This window comes from Juglans microcarpa x Juglans regia, chromosome 3D (assembly GCF_004785595.1).
Source record: "Juglans microcarpa x Juglans regia isolate MS1-56 chromosome 3D, Jm3101_v1.0, whole genome shotgun sequence".
NCBI lineage: Eukaryota > Viridiplantae > Streptophyta > Magnoliopsida > Fagales > Juglandaceae > Juglans > Juglans microcarpa x Juglans regia.
This window is the reverse complement of record NC_054598.1, coordinates 37,605,177-37,621,595: the sequence shown is the minus strand read 5'-3', so window position 1 is coordinate 37,621,595 and position 16,419 is coordinate 37,605,177. Positions and strand designations below refer to the sequence as shown.

General features: G+C 35.5%; 2 protein-coding genes and 1 long non-coding RNA gene across 3 annotated transcripts; 1 reads left to right on the top strand and 2 right to left on the bottom strand.

Moving 5' to 3' along the window:
- The first annotated feature begins 1,306 nt into the window (after positions 1-1,306).
- LOC121255303 (sarcoplasmic reticulum histidine-rich calcium-binding protein) lies at positions 1,307-2,114 on the top strand. The gene has a single exon (XM_041155566.1). It carries the CDS (start codon positions 1,398-1,400, stop codon positions 2,112-2,114), a length of 717 nt encoding a protein of 238 aa, XP_041011500.1. The 5' UTR covers positions 1,307-1,397.
- A 5,050-nt stretch (positions 2,115-7,164) lies between these two features.
- On the bottom strand, positions 7,165-9,610 carry LOC121254752. The gene is made up of 3 exons (XR_005938706.1): positions 9,444-9,610; positions 8,382-8,435; positions 7,165-7,488 (listed from the first exon to the last, which is right to left on the bottom strand). It is a non-coding gene; the product is annotated as an uncharacterized LOC121254752 (long non-coding RNA).
- Positions 9,611-11,100: 1,490 nt separating this feature from the next.
- Positions 11,101-15,399, bottom strand: LOC121254751 (ATP synthase subunit beta, mitochondrial-like). The gene is given in 10 exon segments (XM_041154898.1): positions 11,101-11,510; positions 12,034-12,345; positions 12,442-12,666; positions 12,771-12,929; positions 13,044-13,147; positions 13,234-13,351; positions 13,468-13,556; positions 13,658-13,733; positions 14,853-15,220; positions 15,223-15,399. Coding segments are annotated over 10 exon segments (1,677 nt in total). The 5' UTR covers positions 15,335-15,399; the 3' UTR covers positions 11,101-11,396.
- Between the last annotated feature and the right edge of the window lie 1,020 nt (positions 15,400-16,419).

Here is a 16,419-nt window from a genome sequence, read left to right as displayed (position 1 = left end):
TCATTGTTCATTCTCTCAATACCCTCTCATCATTTCATAATATAGCATTAAATGATAAGTTTATGAGTAAAATATAATAAATAGTCTCTAATCATCTAATGATATATTATAAAATAATAAAAAGATAATAAAAATTGAGATAATGAGCAGCATTATTCGTAAAATATTATTATTTAAAAATTATTAAAAAAAAACAGTTGCAAGTGTATATTTTCTAAAAAAGAAAAAAGTTTTTTTTAACTCTAGTCGCTAGCGTGGGCGGTGCGCGTTCGTCTATATAGACCCAATCAGACGTCGAAAGACCAGACAAAGTCAAGCCCCGAGTTCAAGCTCGAAGCCGGCTCAACAACGTCTCTTCGATCTGGTCCTCCTTCGCTTATTCTTCGACTCAGGTACCAGATTTTGATCCTCGGTTTTATTTTTTACTCACCTGCTGAGGCGTTATAGTGTTTTCTCCTTCATTTTTTTTGTTGATTACTTTTTCCTGGAAGATGCAGGTTTTCTTGTTATTTATATTGTAATTGTTAAATTGCTGGATTTTTTCTTGATCAATGTTGGTTTGTATAGATTCGTATTTTTATGCGTTCTCGATATGTTCTAGGGTCTTTTGTTGTTTGCTATCCATAATGATAAATGCGTTATATGCAATTCATAATGATATGTTCTCAATTACATGTTTGGTTGCTAAGATAAATAAGTTGAAGGGAAAAATAACAATTTCTAACCTCTTGCTAGATCGGGGACTCTAGGAAACAAAAGATCTCAACTTCAACACTCGCAAAAGAACTCTTTACTTAGTTGACGGGATGTTGACAATACATATACTTGGACTGCTTTGTTTTTTTTTTTTTTATCTTTTTGGTATCAAAAAAGGATGTCCATTTTTTTCATTTTGAGTTTTAATGATTAAGACTTGTAGTGCGTAGGATTATGATTGTGGACGTATTGTCTGATCTACGCTTGTTTTCAATGTCTTCTTTCTACAGATCTGAGTTGGGTAGCCTGGTGTGCCACACACATTGTCATTGTCATTGTCAGTCTGGTGAATATTGAAAGTATGTTCCATATTCATTGTCAATCTGATGAATTACATTACTTTTTTTTTTATTTTTTATACAAAGGGTGTGGGGGCTTTCGAACCCGGGTTTTCCATTTGGAGAACCAGGCCATATGCCATGAGGCCATCAGGCTCTTGGCTACATTACCTATATTTGAGTATATTATGTGTACCTCATTAGGAGGAATATTGAAAGTATGTTTTATTGTACACTACATGTTATTTTGCAAAGCTATGATTTGATGATGGAAGAGCTAACATTGTTTTTTCTCTTATGTGAGATGTACTTCTGGTCATCATCATACCAACATGCAGGTATTGAACTGGTTTTTGTATTTCAATGGACGCCAAGAGGTTCATCCAATTGGTCGAGGAGAAAAAGAAGAGAGCTTTGGAGAAGAATGAGGCCCCTTTGAAATGGGAGCAGAAGCTAGAAGCTGCTGCTAAGGCAAAGGCTGATGCTGAAGCCAAAGAGAGGAAGCTGAAGGCTACAAAGCATAAAAGAAAATCAATGTCCCATTTGGATAATGACAGTGATAGTAACAGTAGTGATGGGGGAAGAAAGTCGAATAAAAGAGGCCACAAGAGGCACAGGAAGCATGCCCACTCTGACTCGAGTGGTGACAATGAAAAAAGGAAGGAGAAGAAAACCAAGCTAAAGCTGAGGAGACAATCCTCTAGCACAAGTGATGATAGTGCTGATGACCATGAAGGTGAAGATTGGAAGAGAAAAAGGCGAAACCACAGAAGGTACAGGCATCATGATTCAAGATCTGATTCTGATAGTTCTTTGAGTGATGATGATGGTGAGGTAATCAAGAGGAGAGGCCATGCAAAGCGTCACAAACACCATAGGCGGTTGGAATCTAGTACTTCAGATTCTTTTAGTGAGAACGATGATGTCACAATTAAAAAGAGAAATCATGCAAAGTACCACAAACGCCATGAAAGGAGCGAGTCTATTGAAAGTTCATCAGATGACAACCATGAAGAAGCAGGTAAACGAGCAAGGCACAAGGTTTCTGGCCCCCAAGGCCACTACCGCCACAAACATTGACGGCATCACTTCGATGGGGACAAAAACCATTCGCCCGGGAAGATTGAGAACAAAAGTTTTGCTCTTGATGGTGACATGTATGAAGATTTCTGATATCCTGATGATCAAGCTACCTTATTAGCGCTATTTTGCTTTGTTTTGAGGTTCATGGATTCCATGAAATGTTAATGCAAACAACAACTGGACGTGATTGGTACCAAAATTTGTGGAAGTCTCATGTTCAGACTTGATTAGTAATTCAAGATTCCTATTGTATTTCTAAACCAGACTTGAGTTTTTAGAACCAATTTTTAATTTGTGTTTTTGTACAGCCGTTGGTCTCTTTTTGCTTCGTCTAGAGTTGATATGGATTCTTGAGGTTTAAATTTTAGCTTCCAATCCTCTTTTTTTTATTATTATTGTAAGTTTCAGCTTCCAAATCTCATTGATCATGATTTCCCATGACTTACTCCCCAAATTGTCTTTGTGATGGCATCTATGGTAGCTTTGTCTGACTCTATTTTCTTGACTTGCCCCCCGGGATTGAATTCCATGGTGGCATTTTCATAGGGTAGTAATTCGACTGTCATCGTTCATTCCAAATATAAAGTTCGATTTGATTTTAACTAAATTCCTCGATTGCAGCTTTCCAAAGAATCCAAAAACATTGATTACGATATCGACCAAGAATTTTTGGAATCCTCTTGCATTATTTACTTAGCCATCATTTTTCTTCATTGGATTGTTCACGATTCTGTGCACGAGTCTTGCGGAAAATTATTGTCAACATGAAAAAGTCAAGCTCCAGGGTTCATCATCTCTTTGTACACTTGTCCTTTAATTAAGGGTTCAAATCCATTGCAGGATAGCATGTACCTCCATATTCCGTTCTCATAAAACCGCAGGTTCACTTGAGGTCTACGACCTGTATGATATACTCAGATTCCCGGATAGAAAAGAAAAATTGTAGACATCCACTGGAAAGGATCCTATTATTGCTAGACTTGTAATCGTTCAGATCTGCACTGCAAGTTTACTCCTTTGTCAAAACTCATGTATGAATCCTGTAATTTAGCTTTGCTTCAATGTATCTCACGTACAAAGAAGATTCTCATAAATCTCAAAATTGGGTTTTATTTTTCTATGAAAAGCTGACATAAATATTGAGTATCTGGTTTGTCAAAAGTTCATTAGTATCTTCTCACTTGACACTCCATCTGATACAAGAATCGAGGTAAATTCCTGCAAAAAGTGGAATAGTGTTAATACTAAACATTCAATTTTGTTGATGATGATGTGATGCTTGAATTTGTAAATGCTAAAACCACTAGCTCCTTATCAGTGACTTACATAAAACTGTGTTTTTGGGTTGTTTTTTTTTTTTTTTTTTTTTTTTTTTTTTTTTTTTTTTTTTTTTTTTTTTGGGGGGGGGGGGTTGGTTGTTGTTTAAGAAAAGATGTTAAAGCTTCATTTGGTTGCTGATAGTTTAACTGAGCTCAGTCTAATTTTAAGCTAAGTCTAACATCCAAACACCCAACTCTCAAATTACTAAACTCATCTCAACTCAAAACTTCCTTACACGTGAAATCCACAACCTTTTTTAACTTAACACATCTTTATACATGAGACTCACAACCTTTTTCAAATTCTCATAAAAAGTATAAAAATCATCTTAACATCTAAATACACTTGAAACTCAGTTTAGATAGACCTCACATAACTCTCTCCACTATTCAACTCACTACTATTCATAAAGAGTTGAGTTCAGCTCAATATCCAAACGCAGCTAACAGTGGTAGATCCAAACTGCAGAAAAGTGCGTGCAAGCGTCCGTGCATGTCTCGTGTCTTAACTCACTACTATTCATAAAGAGCCCAGCTCAACTCAACATCTAAATACAGCCTAACAGTGATAGATCCAAACTGCAGAAAAGTGTGTGCGAGCGTGCGTGCATGTCTCATGTAGCTCACCTAAAATTGTTGGTATTCAAGGCTTTTCCCAAGCTACTTGTTGAAATAAAGATCTGATGACATTCCATTACTGTTACAAAGTTACTTGGAGCATAAGATTATGGAAAACTAAACCCCTCGTCTCCCCATATCTCAACATTCCAGCACAGTTGTTACATGTAGCAGCCTATACAGTAATTATGTGATAGTTCAGATAATACTCGCACAGTAAGGAAGCAAATTCGATTCAGAAATTGTGGTGTTTACTACTACTTAAACCTATCTCATCCATTTCATGTTGCTGCCCATACACTTGAAGTAATCCGCCTCCTTCCCATTGCAATCCGTTCATTAATAGGTTGCTACTCCCTTACCAATTAAGTCTTAATTGCTACTCCCTCTTGCTACTCCTATAGTTTTAAGTGTTAATGACATGAGACCTGATGTTCACAAATTGGAAGTGAACCAGACTATATTCTAGATGCCAACTAGTACAAAATCGTACCACCATAATTTTAATGCATTTTGGCTTTTTAATCCTAACGAGGGTACCCACAGTTTTGGACATTATTACCTAACTACTGCCTTGGATTATAGTATAGTGTTGATGCATATAGGGCCCAAAAGGCATATCATGAACTTGAAGATAGGTTATCATCTGTTATGAGACAGAAAGAAGCAAATAAAATAAATTTAACTAAAAGAATGGAAGACCTCGGTCATCTGATTCTGCCCACAGAGCACAGCACCAACAGACTGAGGACTGGAAATTCGCTTCTCTCTAGTGAAAGCAGCCTGCAGAAGCAAACTCGTACACAGATATTAATTCAACTCTTGGGACAGACAAGACTAAAGCTCAATTTCTTGCGTGTACACTCTACCTGGACATAGCCACTTTCACTGGTCCAACTGTCATCTGGCTGGGATAATACGGGCACAATCTTAACCCCAGAAGATTCCCAATGTTTAAATCTATCCTATAAGAGGGCAAATCACAAGTTTCAAAATTGGCTTCTATTTAGTGGACTAGCTCTGCATTCTACAAAATAAACATGTAACACAAACTACAAACAGTAAGCAAACCTGATAAGCCATACACTTTAGGTTTCTAGCCCCACAATAAAGCCTCACGTCAGATCTCTTAGAAGCATTAAATCCCGACTCAATGAGAGAGCGAATGGGAGTGTAAAGTCACGAGAAGTAGTAAATGATGAGAAAGTGAAGATGGAAAAATATACAAGCATTGACATTTGAGTGGAGATCAAGTGACAATATCAAATTGTCGGGTATGGACCGGAGTCCAGAATATGTTATGATCCTTGAGGTTAAAGGTTTAACCAAATTAGTATTCAATAGTCCTAGAGATTTTGGATCAATGGTTGAGTCTTTAACAATTGGTATCAGAGCAGGAACCACATTACAAGTTCAAGTCACGGAGGGGCGACCTATAGGCCGGATTAAAATGCTTTAATATTATGTATGAGCATAATGTTGAGTTATTGAATACTGATAGATGAGTAAAGCTGCCAAAAGGGAAAGGGCTACCATGGGTCAGTATCGATAGATTTGGCTGCTGTGGACGTCGAATTCGAAAGCGTGGTGGAATGTTATGATCCTAAGGGTTAAAGGCTTAACCAAATTAGTATCCAATAGTCTTAGGGATTTTGGATCATTGGTTGGGTCTATAAAAGAATAATGCAAGAAAATTAGATTCAGCTGACAAAAGGAAGCTAAGAGAACATAGGTGCTCGATCAAATTTACAATCTTTATGCCAAGATTCAAACCACTGATGATATCAGCCAAAAAGCTCTATGTAGTTTGCTTTGCAGGCCTTACATTATAGGGAATGAGGCTCAAAAAAGATGTAAACTGGAATCCTTTTGCTCAAAAAATGGTGGCGCAAAGGACTTCTAATCTTCAAATAGAAAAGGTTTCGACTTCAAGTACAGTTGGTAAGCACTGAAAAAGGTTCTTTAGGTACAAAACGGTTCCTTCTGCTTCAGTAATTTCCAGCGACCAAACGACAATAAGCTATGAAAATCAATCAGAAATCTAACCTAATTGCCGATCCTGTGATTAAAATCAGAACCGTAGAATAAACCTCGGGTTATTGTTTTGATTTGTTTTGTGTATGATTCATTATAGTTCAACTACTGGTGGCCACATTTTTCCTCTATACATATTAAAAAAATTTCTTCTTAAATTCCATTTTTAGACATTCTCTAAATCGATAATAGGTATTAGTTTGGAACCACGGATAGATTGTAGTTTCTCTTGTATAGCTAGCTGGTTTACATGCCTGTTGTGAAAATTCAATGCAGAATTTTCATTAATTCTGTTTTTCTGATTGGAGCAAACTTGTTAATTTGCAGACTGTTGACCTTAGAAGTTCTGGGTTATCATTTAGACACATTTTCCTCATTATCAATTATTTCATCTGATATGTATGTTTCTGCCATTTTTCAGATCTGGGTTTGAACACTTGGTAGATATTCCATGGTGGTATTTTGAATGAATTTGTGGCACTTCTTTCAGATGAAGATTTTGACAATATTAGAAGCGAAGACAAGATCAGGATTTTCATTTGCTATATATTTAGTTATTGTATAACTTTAATTTGGTATGTGGTTGCTAAGCATGCACTGATCTCTATATATATTGAGAGAGACAAGACCACGATTTTCATTTGATATAATAATACTGTAAGTTTATTTCACGCAAAAATGATGAGGGAATTTGGCAAGATTGCAAAATGATCCAAGTGTGTTTAATTCATGAGCATGTATACTGGCATAAGGATTGCAAAATGATCCAAGTGTGTTGAAAAGTAAGGAAACCACGCAGGCATTTCAATGAATTTGAATTCCATATAATTTACTTTTTCTTTTCTTGCAAGTGATTGTAAGAGGGAAATAAAAGGGAAAAATGAAACCTATAATATTTGCTGTAATATTTGTTTACTTTATATTTCATTTGCTGTAATATTTGTAAGATGAAAAGAATTAATTTTGTTAGGGTCGCTTAGCCTCATTTTGATCATGCTGGACCCCTAACCCCACCCTGCAATCTACTATGCCCTCATATTTTACAATTTTATATCCAACAAGAATTTCTAAAGGTGTGCATCAGAACAATATGGCTCTTCCATTTGCAAATACAAACAAATAGAAGAGATTCTCCATAACAAATTGTACCACCAACATGGTAGACAAACACTACTAGTCCGTGGTGTAGTAATTCATCTATCCTTACATCAGTAAAAATTCTCTAGTCCCCCCTATGAATCTACACAAGGTATCTCATTCAAAGATGCTCATAAAAAAGCTGTACACCATCATCATCAATCATGGGGTGATATGGTGTCTTAGGTTCAATGATTTTCTGTCTCACAGGCTTATTTGCTTCAATATCCTCCAAAGTAGCCACATCCCATCTCACATAGCCCCTGTTATCCAAATGGGAAGAAATGCTAAGATATTAGTATATATTGAAATTAAAATTCATCATATAGAGCAGTTAAAACTCAATAACAAAGAATTCATAATACTATACAGAAATAGAAGGCATAAACCGAATATCCTACTGGAAAACGTGAAAAGTAAAACTAGAAAGTACAAACCCCAAAAAAGATCTTGCACCCACAGTACTAATTAGTCCTATGGGCCATAGGCTATGGCTGCTGAATCCAAATAACTATAGTAGTGCACTTTGGGATGTTAAGCTGATTTTTGAAATAGAAAATTTAAAATTTTCTTCTAATAAATTAAACAAAATTGCAATAACACTTTGCTTCTACAACTTCCAGACACAGTCTATGGTTGTAAGGAAACAACTGTTCCACTTTGATCTCCTTATATTTTAAGAAAAATCCAAATACACAATCTCACCCACCAAAACCATGAATTGGGTAATCCAAGAAAACTCTTGTGTATAATTGAAGCCTGGATGTTTGAGTCTACAGCTCATACCAAGCCTGCCTTTTGGCCGCATCCTAACAAGTTATAATTTATCTATCTTTTTTCATGAAATTTTTTTAATGATTTTCAAGAGTTTTCATAAATTTAGTTTTTTTAAAGATTTTTCCTCTAAAATAATGAGTATCTGTAGCATCTATAGAATTCATATTGTAACATCCACTTCATCCCTATCATCATCTAAAATAATCCTTATCACTGAACACCCTCACTTCTGAAGATATGATGATAATCAACTTCTTGATTGATTATTATATCCAAAATTCTATATCTAAATGTGACACAAAATCCTTTCTTACCATGTTTTAAGAAAAAAAAATCATTAACAACTTTTGATAAAATCTAAAGAGAATGTGTAAATTACTTCATTTTGCTGATGTCCTCAAATGGCAAACAGCAGCACAACCACCTAATTCCCCTGAAAAAAAAAAACAAATTTTCAAAATCTCTAGTGAAATTCTTAACGCTAAACACCAATAGTATTGATTATAACGGGGTATCTATAGAAGTATGAGAAATGAGAAATAAAATTTTAAGTATTAATGAGTGGAAGTGACACACGAAAGAGATTATCAAATCATTTACAAAAAGGGAAAATCACAAGCAAAAATGCAGAAAGAAGCAATGCATATAAGAAATCTCATGATATTCACCTTCCAAATAGCCCATCAACATAAAATCTTCAAGCAAGGAATAGGATCACATAGAAGCAAAAATGAATATTCTCACTTAAATCTATCTTACCAAAAATGATTCTTATCATAAATATTGTTATTGTATCTGAATCCAACACACCATTTCCTTAAAGTGCTAGGTCAACATTCAAAGGCAAAGAGGATTCTAAGAAAAAAAGAAGCAGATACAAACACGAGCACATCTAAGATTGCAAAAAGTTGAAAAAATCCTTCTACGAAAACAACAGCGAGTCGATGAAACCTAAGTATGAATTTTACAAAACTCAAACACAATTAATTGAACTACGAAATCCATCAAAGACCAAATTCACAGGCTAAAACCCAGTAACCTATCAATTAAAAAGAATAGAAAAAAAATCCGTGGAGCCACAGATCAACAACGTATTAAAGCATTAAACACAACATTGAAAATATTGAAAACATAAATCTTTACATCCAAGAAGAGATGGATACCTTACACTCTGTTTTGATTGCTGGAGAAAACACAGGGTCAACTCAATGTTATATTATGGAAGAAATCCATATTTTCTTAGGGTTTTGGAGAATCAAACATATAATAGAATATATAAATTTAAGGAGTGAAAAACGTTAAAATCAAGATTAACAAGTTAAACCTGTTAGAGAGTGAAATTTTGTGAGCGAGTTGTTGAAACTTTGAAGAGTGAAAAGGAGAGAGAGAGAGAGAGAGCTCTTTCTATGGGAGAAAGAAAAATGATAGTGGAGTTATCTACGAAGCTGAGCAAAGGGTGGTGAGAAAGAGGGAGGAGCGAACGCAGGCAGAGGAGGTTCAGGTGAAAAATCGGAGGAGACTCTCGAAGAAGGATGAAGGCTGAGAGCTTAGGGTGGGATTTGAAGACGAAAGCGCCTGGGTGGGGAGCTGAGGATGATGGGAAAAGAGGAAAAGAAAGGATGAGTTTCAGTTTCCCTCCGCATATTTCTTTCATACGTTTTCTTTTTCTTTTTTTTTTTTAATAAAATATCGACTGACCGATTTCACGCCTGTTCTGCACCGGCGGTTGTATATAGAAGAATTGATTAACTAATCCCTCTAAGAGGGAGCCGACGTGCTGCTTTGACAGTGAAGGTAAGAGATCTTGTCCACGTGTAATGATTTTTTCATAACCTCATAAGTCGCCTACAAAAATCATTGCCGTACAATGTATTGAATTTTGAGACCCGACAGGTATTATGCTACTTCGAACGAACGGGAAAGCTCCTAAAATTATTACTCGTTTTCCCAATGGAGGATTTTAGGAATTAATATTCTAATTTCTTTTCAAAATATTATTTTTCCTGAAGGAAATTATTTATAAAATTCTGTTGGTTGCCAACCAACCAGACATGCTATTGGTGTAGGATTCTAAAGTTTTGAATACATTTTCGTGGTCCTTTCGATTAAAATATTAGAATGAAATATTTTGATACCCATATCATTTCAAGATAGTTTATATATAATAAATTAATTATATATATAAATTATATTTTAAAATAATATCAATGTAAGTTTTATAAAATTAAAACATATATTTATAAAACTCAATATATAATACTTCTAAATTCTCAATCTAATTATTTTAAAAAATAATTACCCATCTTAATCATGAAAATAAAAGTAGAGATCTTATTTTCAATTTTAGAGAAAACAGAATTAAAAAAAATTAAGAAAATAGTATTCATATGTGATAATTAGAATGAAAATTATAAAAAAATCAAAAAAATTTCATTAATTACAAAAGAAATTAATTTCATCAAATATTTGATCCGATACAAAATACACACATTTCCTGAACAGGTTGGTATGGTACGAAATTTAAAATTATGTATAAGACTTTTGGTTAGGATTGAAAAAATCGATGATTGAATCATTGACCGATAGGCTTATCGATCAGTCTCGGAGTGTGATTTTTTTAAACTAGACTAGATCAAAATTTATAGAATGTATATTTATATCTACTTTTAAATATTTTATATATATATAATATTATTTTATATAATAATTGTATAAATTAATTATGTAACTTTTATCTAAGAGATCACCATTAACCATATATACAATAAAATTATTTAATATTCATTATCTATATATAAAATGTTAAAGTGATCACCTAATATTAATTTTAATAATTTAATTAATTTTGTATTGATTTTGCGGAAAAAAAAAACAAAAAAAAGAGAGGAGGAAATATTCATTGACCGAATCTGACCATGTACTGATAACTAACGGCCCAATCCGACCAAAATTTTCAGTCCGTTACCTCTCCCAAACCGGACCGATTATCCCTATACATGTTATAACTTGCCAAATCTGGAGGACAAAAGTGAAACTTCAATCTAAGCGAAGTCCTTAAAAACACGAGGCATTGAATCTCATCGTAAATAATTTCCATGTGAAAAAAAAGGAGGGGTTAAACATTAACAGGTTTCAATGTTCCGAACACAAAAAAGGGTAAAAAAAAATATACATGTCCGCTTTCTTTTTCCCCTTATTAGACAACTAAGAAAAAAAGGGGCAGGCCACCCTCTCTCCATTTCCTTCACTCTGCAATCAGATTGAAACAGAAATGGAAAACTCTGATACATTCAGTCTCAAAAAAATATGAAAAACCCATTGCTGGCATTGTCAACAACACCTGAATTATTGATTTTTCGCAACTATGAGAAATGAGGGAGATAAAGGGATAGGTCTAAGATGCAGATTCCTTGGCAATCTTCTCTGCCTTGGCAATGACCTCATCAATACCTCCAACCATGTAAAATGACTGTTCCGAAAGGTCATCGTATTTTCCATCCAACACACCCTGCCAACCAAAAGACAGCAAAATATCTGAATTAGTAAAGGTCATGGACGGTGCCATCAAGACTAGGCACCAAAATTCGTGTGCCAACATTGTTTTTGAGCATGTATCCGTCAGCTGGCGGATGCAGATGGATGCCTCATAGCTTGTTTATTTGCACAATCATTTAGCAGAACTAAAAACGCAGAAATAAACCCACCAACGAAAAGCAAGTATACAAACCCTACCACATGAAACCAACAATACTTGACAAATTACATGAAGATCTGTGACCATTCAATGCCTCGGGCTCCACACATAGGATTGTTAATTTTTCAACTTCTAAATAAGTTTATGAAAAACTATTTCATTCAATTAAGTTTAAGAACTTTCAATATGTTCCAGATTAAAATCCCAATGTGCATAAATATCCAATGAAAGATGTAGAGATTTCTTCATATGGATGATATAGACATACAGACATGAAAATTTTCCCAAACTTCACGATCAGATGTGAATGCTAGTATTGGATGGACATAGGACGTACCTGGAAGCTGGTAATACTCTCTTTCAGTTCCACGTACTTGCCAGGAGCACCAGTGAACACTTCTGCAACATGGAAAGGCTGGCTCAAGAACCTCTGAATTTTACGTGCACGAGCAACGGTCAGCTTGTCATCTTCACTGAGTTCATCCATTCCCAAAATAGCAATGATATCTTGCAGATTCTTGTAGTTCTGGAGAACCTTCTGCACTCCACGAGCAGTATTGTAGTGTTCCTCACCCAAAATGTGAGGGGAGAGCATGCGAGATGTAGAATCTAGAGGATCGACAGCAGGATAGATACCAAGCTCGGAGATCTATTTACATTAAAGCAACAGAGAAGTAAATACATGATAAATTGGATAATAATGATTCCACAGGAACCATTACCACTTCATCAAACATGGGCAAACCTGTCGAGACAACACAGTTGTGGCATCCAAGTGAGCAAAGGTGGTGGCAGGAGCTGGATCTGTCAAGTCATCAGCTGGCACATAGATAGCTTGGACAGAGGTAATGGACCCTTTCTTGGTGGTTGTGATACGCTCTTGAAGGCCTCCAAGATCGGTAGCCAAAGTTGGCTGGTAACCAACAGCAGATGGAATACGACCAAGCAAAGCAGACACCTCAGAGTTAGCCTGCAGGATGCACCAGAAAGAACAGGTAGGACAGCATCATTAGCGAGATAAATTGAATGATTTAAGGTAATCCTTCAGGGAAGGCAAAGGCTCCTTGAACTTACTTGCGTAAAGCGGAAAATGTTGTCAATAAAGAGAAGCACATCCTGCCCCTCAGCATCACGGAAATGTTCGGCCACAGTCAGACCAGTAAGACCAACACGAGCACGAGCACCAGGGGGCTCATTCATTTGACCATAGACAAGAGCACATTTGCTTTCAGCCTGAAAGATGGAAACAATGTAGCTAAAATATGAGGAATTGAAAACAAAATTCAAAGAATGACAGTTGTGCGGCAACCAACGAGATAAGGAAACATGTTAATGCATTCTATTAACCTGTTTATCACCAAGCTTAATCACACCACTCTCCATCATTTCCCTGTACAAGTCATTACCCTCTCGAGTGCGTTCTCCAACTCCAGCAAACACTGAGAAACCACCTGTAAAAAAAACACGGATAACTTCAACTAAGAAAATTGATTAGCAAATAGTGCCTGACACTCATATTGAGTAAAATCAAACCAACCATGAGCTTTGGCAACATTGTTGATAAGTTCCATAATAAGCACCGTTTTTCCTACACCAGCACCACCAAACAGACCAATCTTACCGCCTCTTTGGTATGGTGCAAGGAGATCAACAACCTGTAGATAAAAAAATATAAAATAAAAATTTGCCAAGTTTATCACAACACACTTAATCCAACTCTATATGACACAAGAATCCAGGCTCTACAATAGAAGGGACGTGCAGAAAATACCTTAATTCCAGTAACAAGGATTTCTTGTTCAGTTGCCTGCTCAACAAATGATGGAGCTTCTCTATGGATGGGCAAATAGTGATCGGTTTCTGTTATTGTATTCCCAGTGAAATTGTCAGAAAACTCACATCATGTGAATCAACAAGTAATCTTGAACTGCTATACATTCAAAGGTTTATATAATTCTTACTGATATCACCCCTCTCATCAATAGGCTCTCCAATAACATTTATGATTCGGCCAAGAGTAGCTCTACCAACAGGCACCTAAAGGATATATAAAAAGCAACTTAGGAGAGGAAAATAAAAGGTTATCAATGACAACACAATTAATAAATGGCAAAATATGTTGATAACCACATATCAAAAAATAAATAAATGAAGAAAACAAATCGGCAGGTTTTCTAACAAAAAAGTACAATACTGAGCTTTTTTTTTTTTTTTTTTTGACAAGTAACAATACCCAGCAAATATAAAGAAATTCTTCTCAAAAAGAGTAACATTATGCATTTCCAAAACCAAATTGAATATCCAGGAGTAAACTAAAATAAGGAACTGGGTACCGGAGGAGTTCCAGTGGCTAACCCTGATTATGGTAGCAGAATATTGATCCGCAACAGGCATTCACAGAGTTAGAATTATGCTAGTCAAAAGATATTGACCTTTCACAACAATCAGCAACACAGCAGCATGATTACGACTTCAAGGATTCATGCATCATACTAACCCTCGACCAATACCAGAACAAAATCTAGGCTTCATAATATCCTTGGTCAATTGTTCCAATTTTTTTTATAGGTAATTAAGAACTTTTATTGATAGCAAAAGCATATAGCCCATGTACACGGGTCGTACACAAGAGAATTGGTCCATTATTCCATATCAAAACAATAACTCGAAAACAGATTAGAAGAGTAATAAAAAGCTAAATTATATTCGACAAACTAAAATATTTTTGTCAAAATTAATAGTCTTATGTATATCATATTCGAATGAGTGACATTATTGATCGATAGATGTAGCGATAAAAATATCTAAAAAATAAGAGAAAGGGGAGATTCTTTTTTATTCATTTCAATTTATTCGCAAAAAATATTAATGATTCTGTTCCGAATATGGGGAAAAATTATTTTCAACGGCACAAAATGTTCGTTTAAGACTAGCTGATCAGAGTGAAGTCTTGTTTAATAAAAAATATAAAATTTTTTCCTTCCCAGATTTGCTCATCCCACAAAAAAACAACACCCAGATCTACAAATCACAAGAACAGCCATGGCTCAGCTAATTTACACAAATCTGAACACCAAATTACACATCTTTCATCACCGAATCTCGTCAAATAAGAACCATCAACCAAAAAACAAAAACCAAATGAATGTAACTCACGGTGATAGGAGAACCGGTGTTGAGTACGCGCTGCCCCCTGACCAACCCTTCGGTACCGTCCATAGCAATGGTACGGACCATGTTCTCCCCCAAGTGCTGAGCCACCTCCAGCACCAACCGGATCGAGTTGTCCAGCACCTCCAGCGCCGTGAGGATCGGGGGAAGCCCTTCCTCGAATCTCACATCCACCACAGCACCAATCACCTGGCACACCTGCCCGATCGCTCCAGCTCCAGTGAACTCATCGGTAATCTTGCCTCCCTTCCCGGATTCCTTTGGCGGGGTCGGCGGAGAAGGCGGAGCAGCCGCGGCAGCAGAGGTCGAGTACTCGGCCAAGCGCGTGAGGAGGTAGCCATACGGCGACGCGCGGCTTGGGGCGCTGGGGATGCAAGTCTAGGGCTAGGGCTGGAGATCGGAGATCTGCCAGAAGATCGCCGTGTTGACGATCGGAGAAGAGAGGATAAGACCCTTCGAGAAGCCATTGTGAAAGAGCTTCAGAGTTCAGAGAGAGAGACAGAGGAAGAGAGGCTAGGGTTTGTGGACTCCGGGTGTGGAACCATTAAGTACAGCTATAGTGGCTAAAATGGGAATATTGAATTTATCGTTTTTTTTTTTTTTTTATCGTTTTGAGTCTTCGACGTTGCCAAGGTTGCGGAACTTCGGCAAGTTGCGGCATTTTAGCCTGGAAACGATGTCGTCTGACGTGTTGTAATAGTTGGCGTTGGCCTTGGCGAATCAGTTCCTTTTTTGGTGATAGCCGTAAAAGTTCATTTATAGTCTGAGATGGACTGTAGTAAAAGACTTTTGTACCCTCGTACATATGCTCCACTAAACTTGGTGACCAGCTAACAAGAAGTCAAAAGGTGGTGCAATTGCATGTGGCCGAAGCCCAATTGCAAATCCTGGTCTTAGTTTTTTTTTTTTCCGTAAAGTTAGAATGATGTCAAGTAAGGTACGTTTGGTTACCAAATTCATTTTAACTCATTTCAATTTATTATTATAATTTTTTTAATTTTAATATAAAATATAATAAATAATTTAACTTTTTTAAATTTCAAAATAATAATAATATTAAAAAATAATATTCTAACAATATTTTATCATCACAACTCAACTCACTTTAACATCCACACACACCCTAAATGTTACATTTACGTGAACTGAATTGAGTTGAGTTGAGTCAAAATGATAAAATATTATTTTTTAATATTATTATTATTTTAAAATTTAAAAAATTACATTATTTATTATATTTTGTGTTTAAATTTAAAAAAATTATAATGATAAATTGAGATGAGTTTGTACCTGGGCTGGTTTGGGGTACAAGATAAAAGTAAAACACAAAATTATTATTTCATCTCATCTTATCATTACACTTTTTTCAAATCTTCATATAAAATATAATAAACAATTCAACGTTTTCAAATCTTAAAAAAATAATAATATTAAAACATAATATTTTAAACTTTCAAATAAAATATAAAATTCTCTCATTTTCTTTTACTTTTACATTTCAAAATAAATTATTTTTATTGTTCATCATTTAAAACGCCTATATTTTATTTTT

Coding starts and splice junctions, on each gene's coding strand:
- LOC121255303 (XM_041155566.1), top strand. CDS start 1,398: ATGGACGCCAAGAGGTTCATCCAATTGGTCGAGGAGAAAAAGAAGAGA.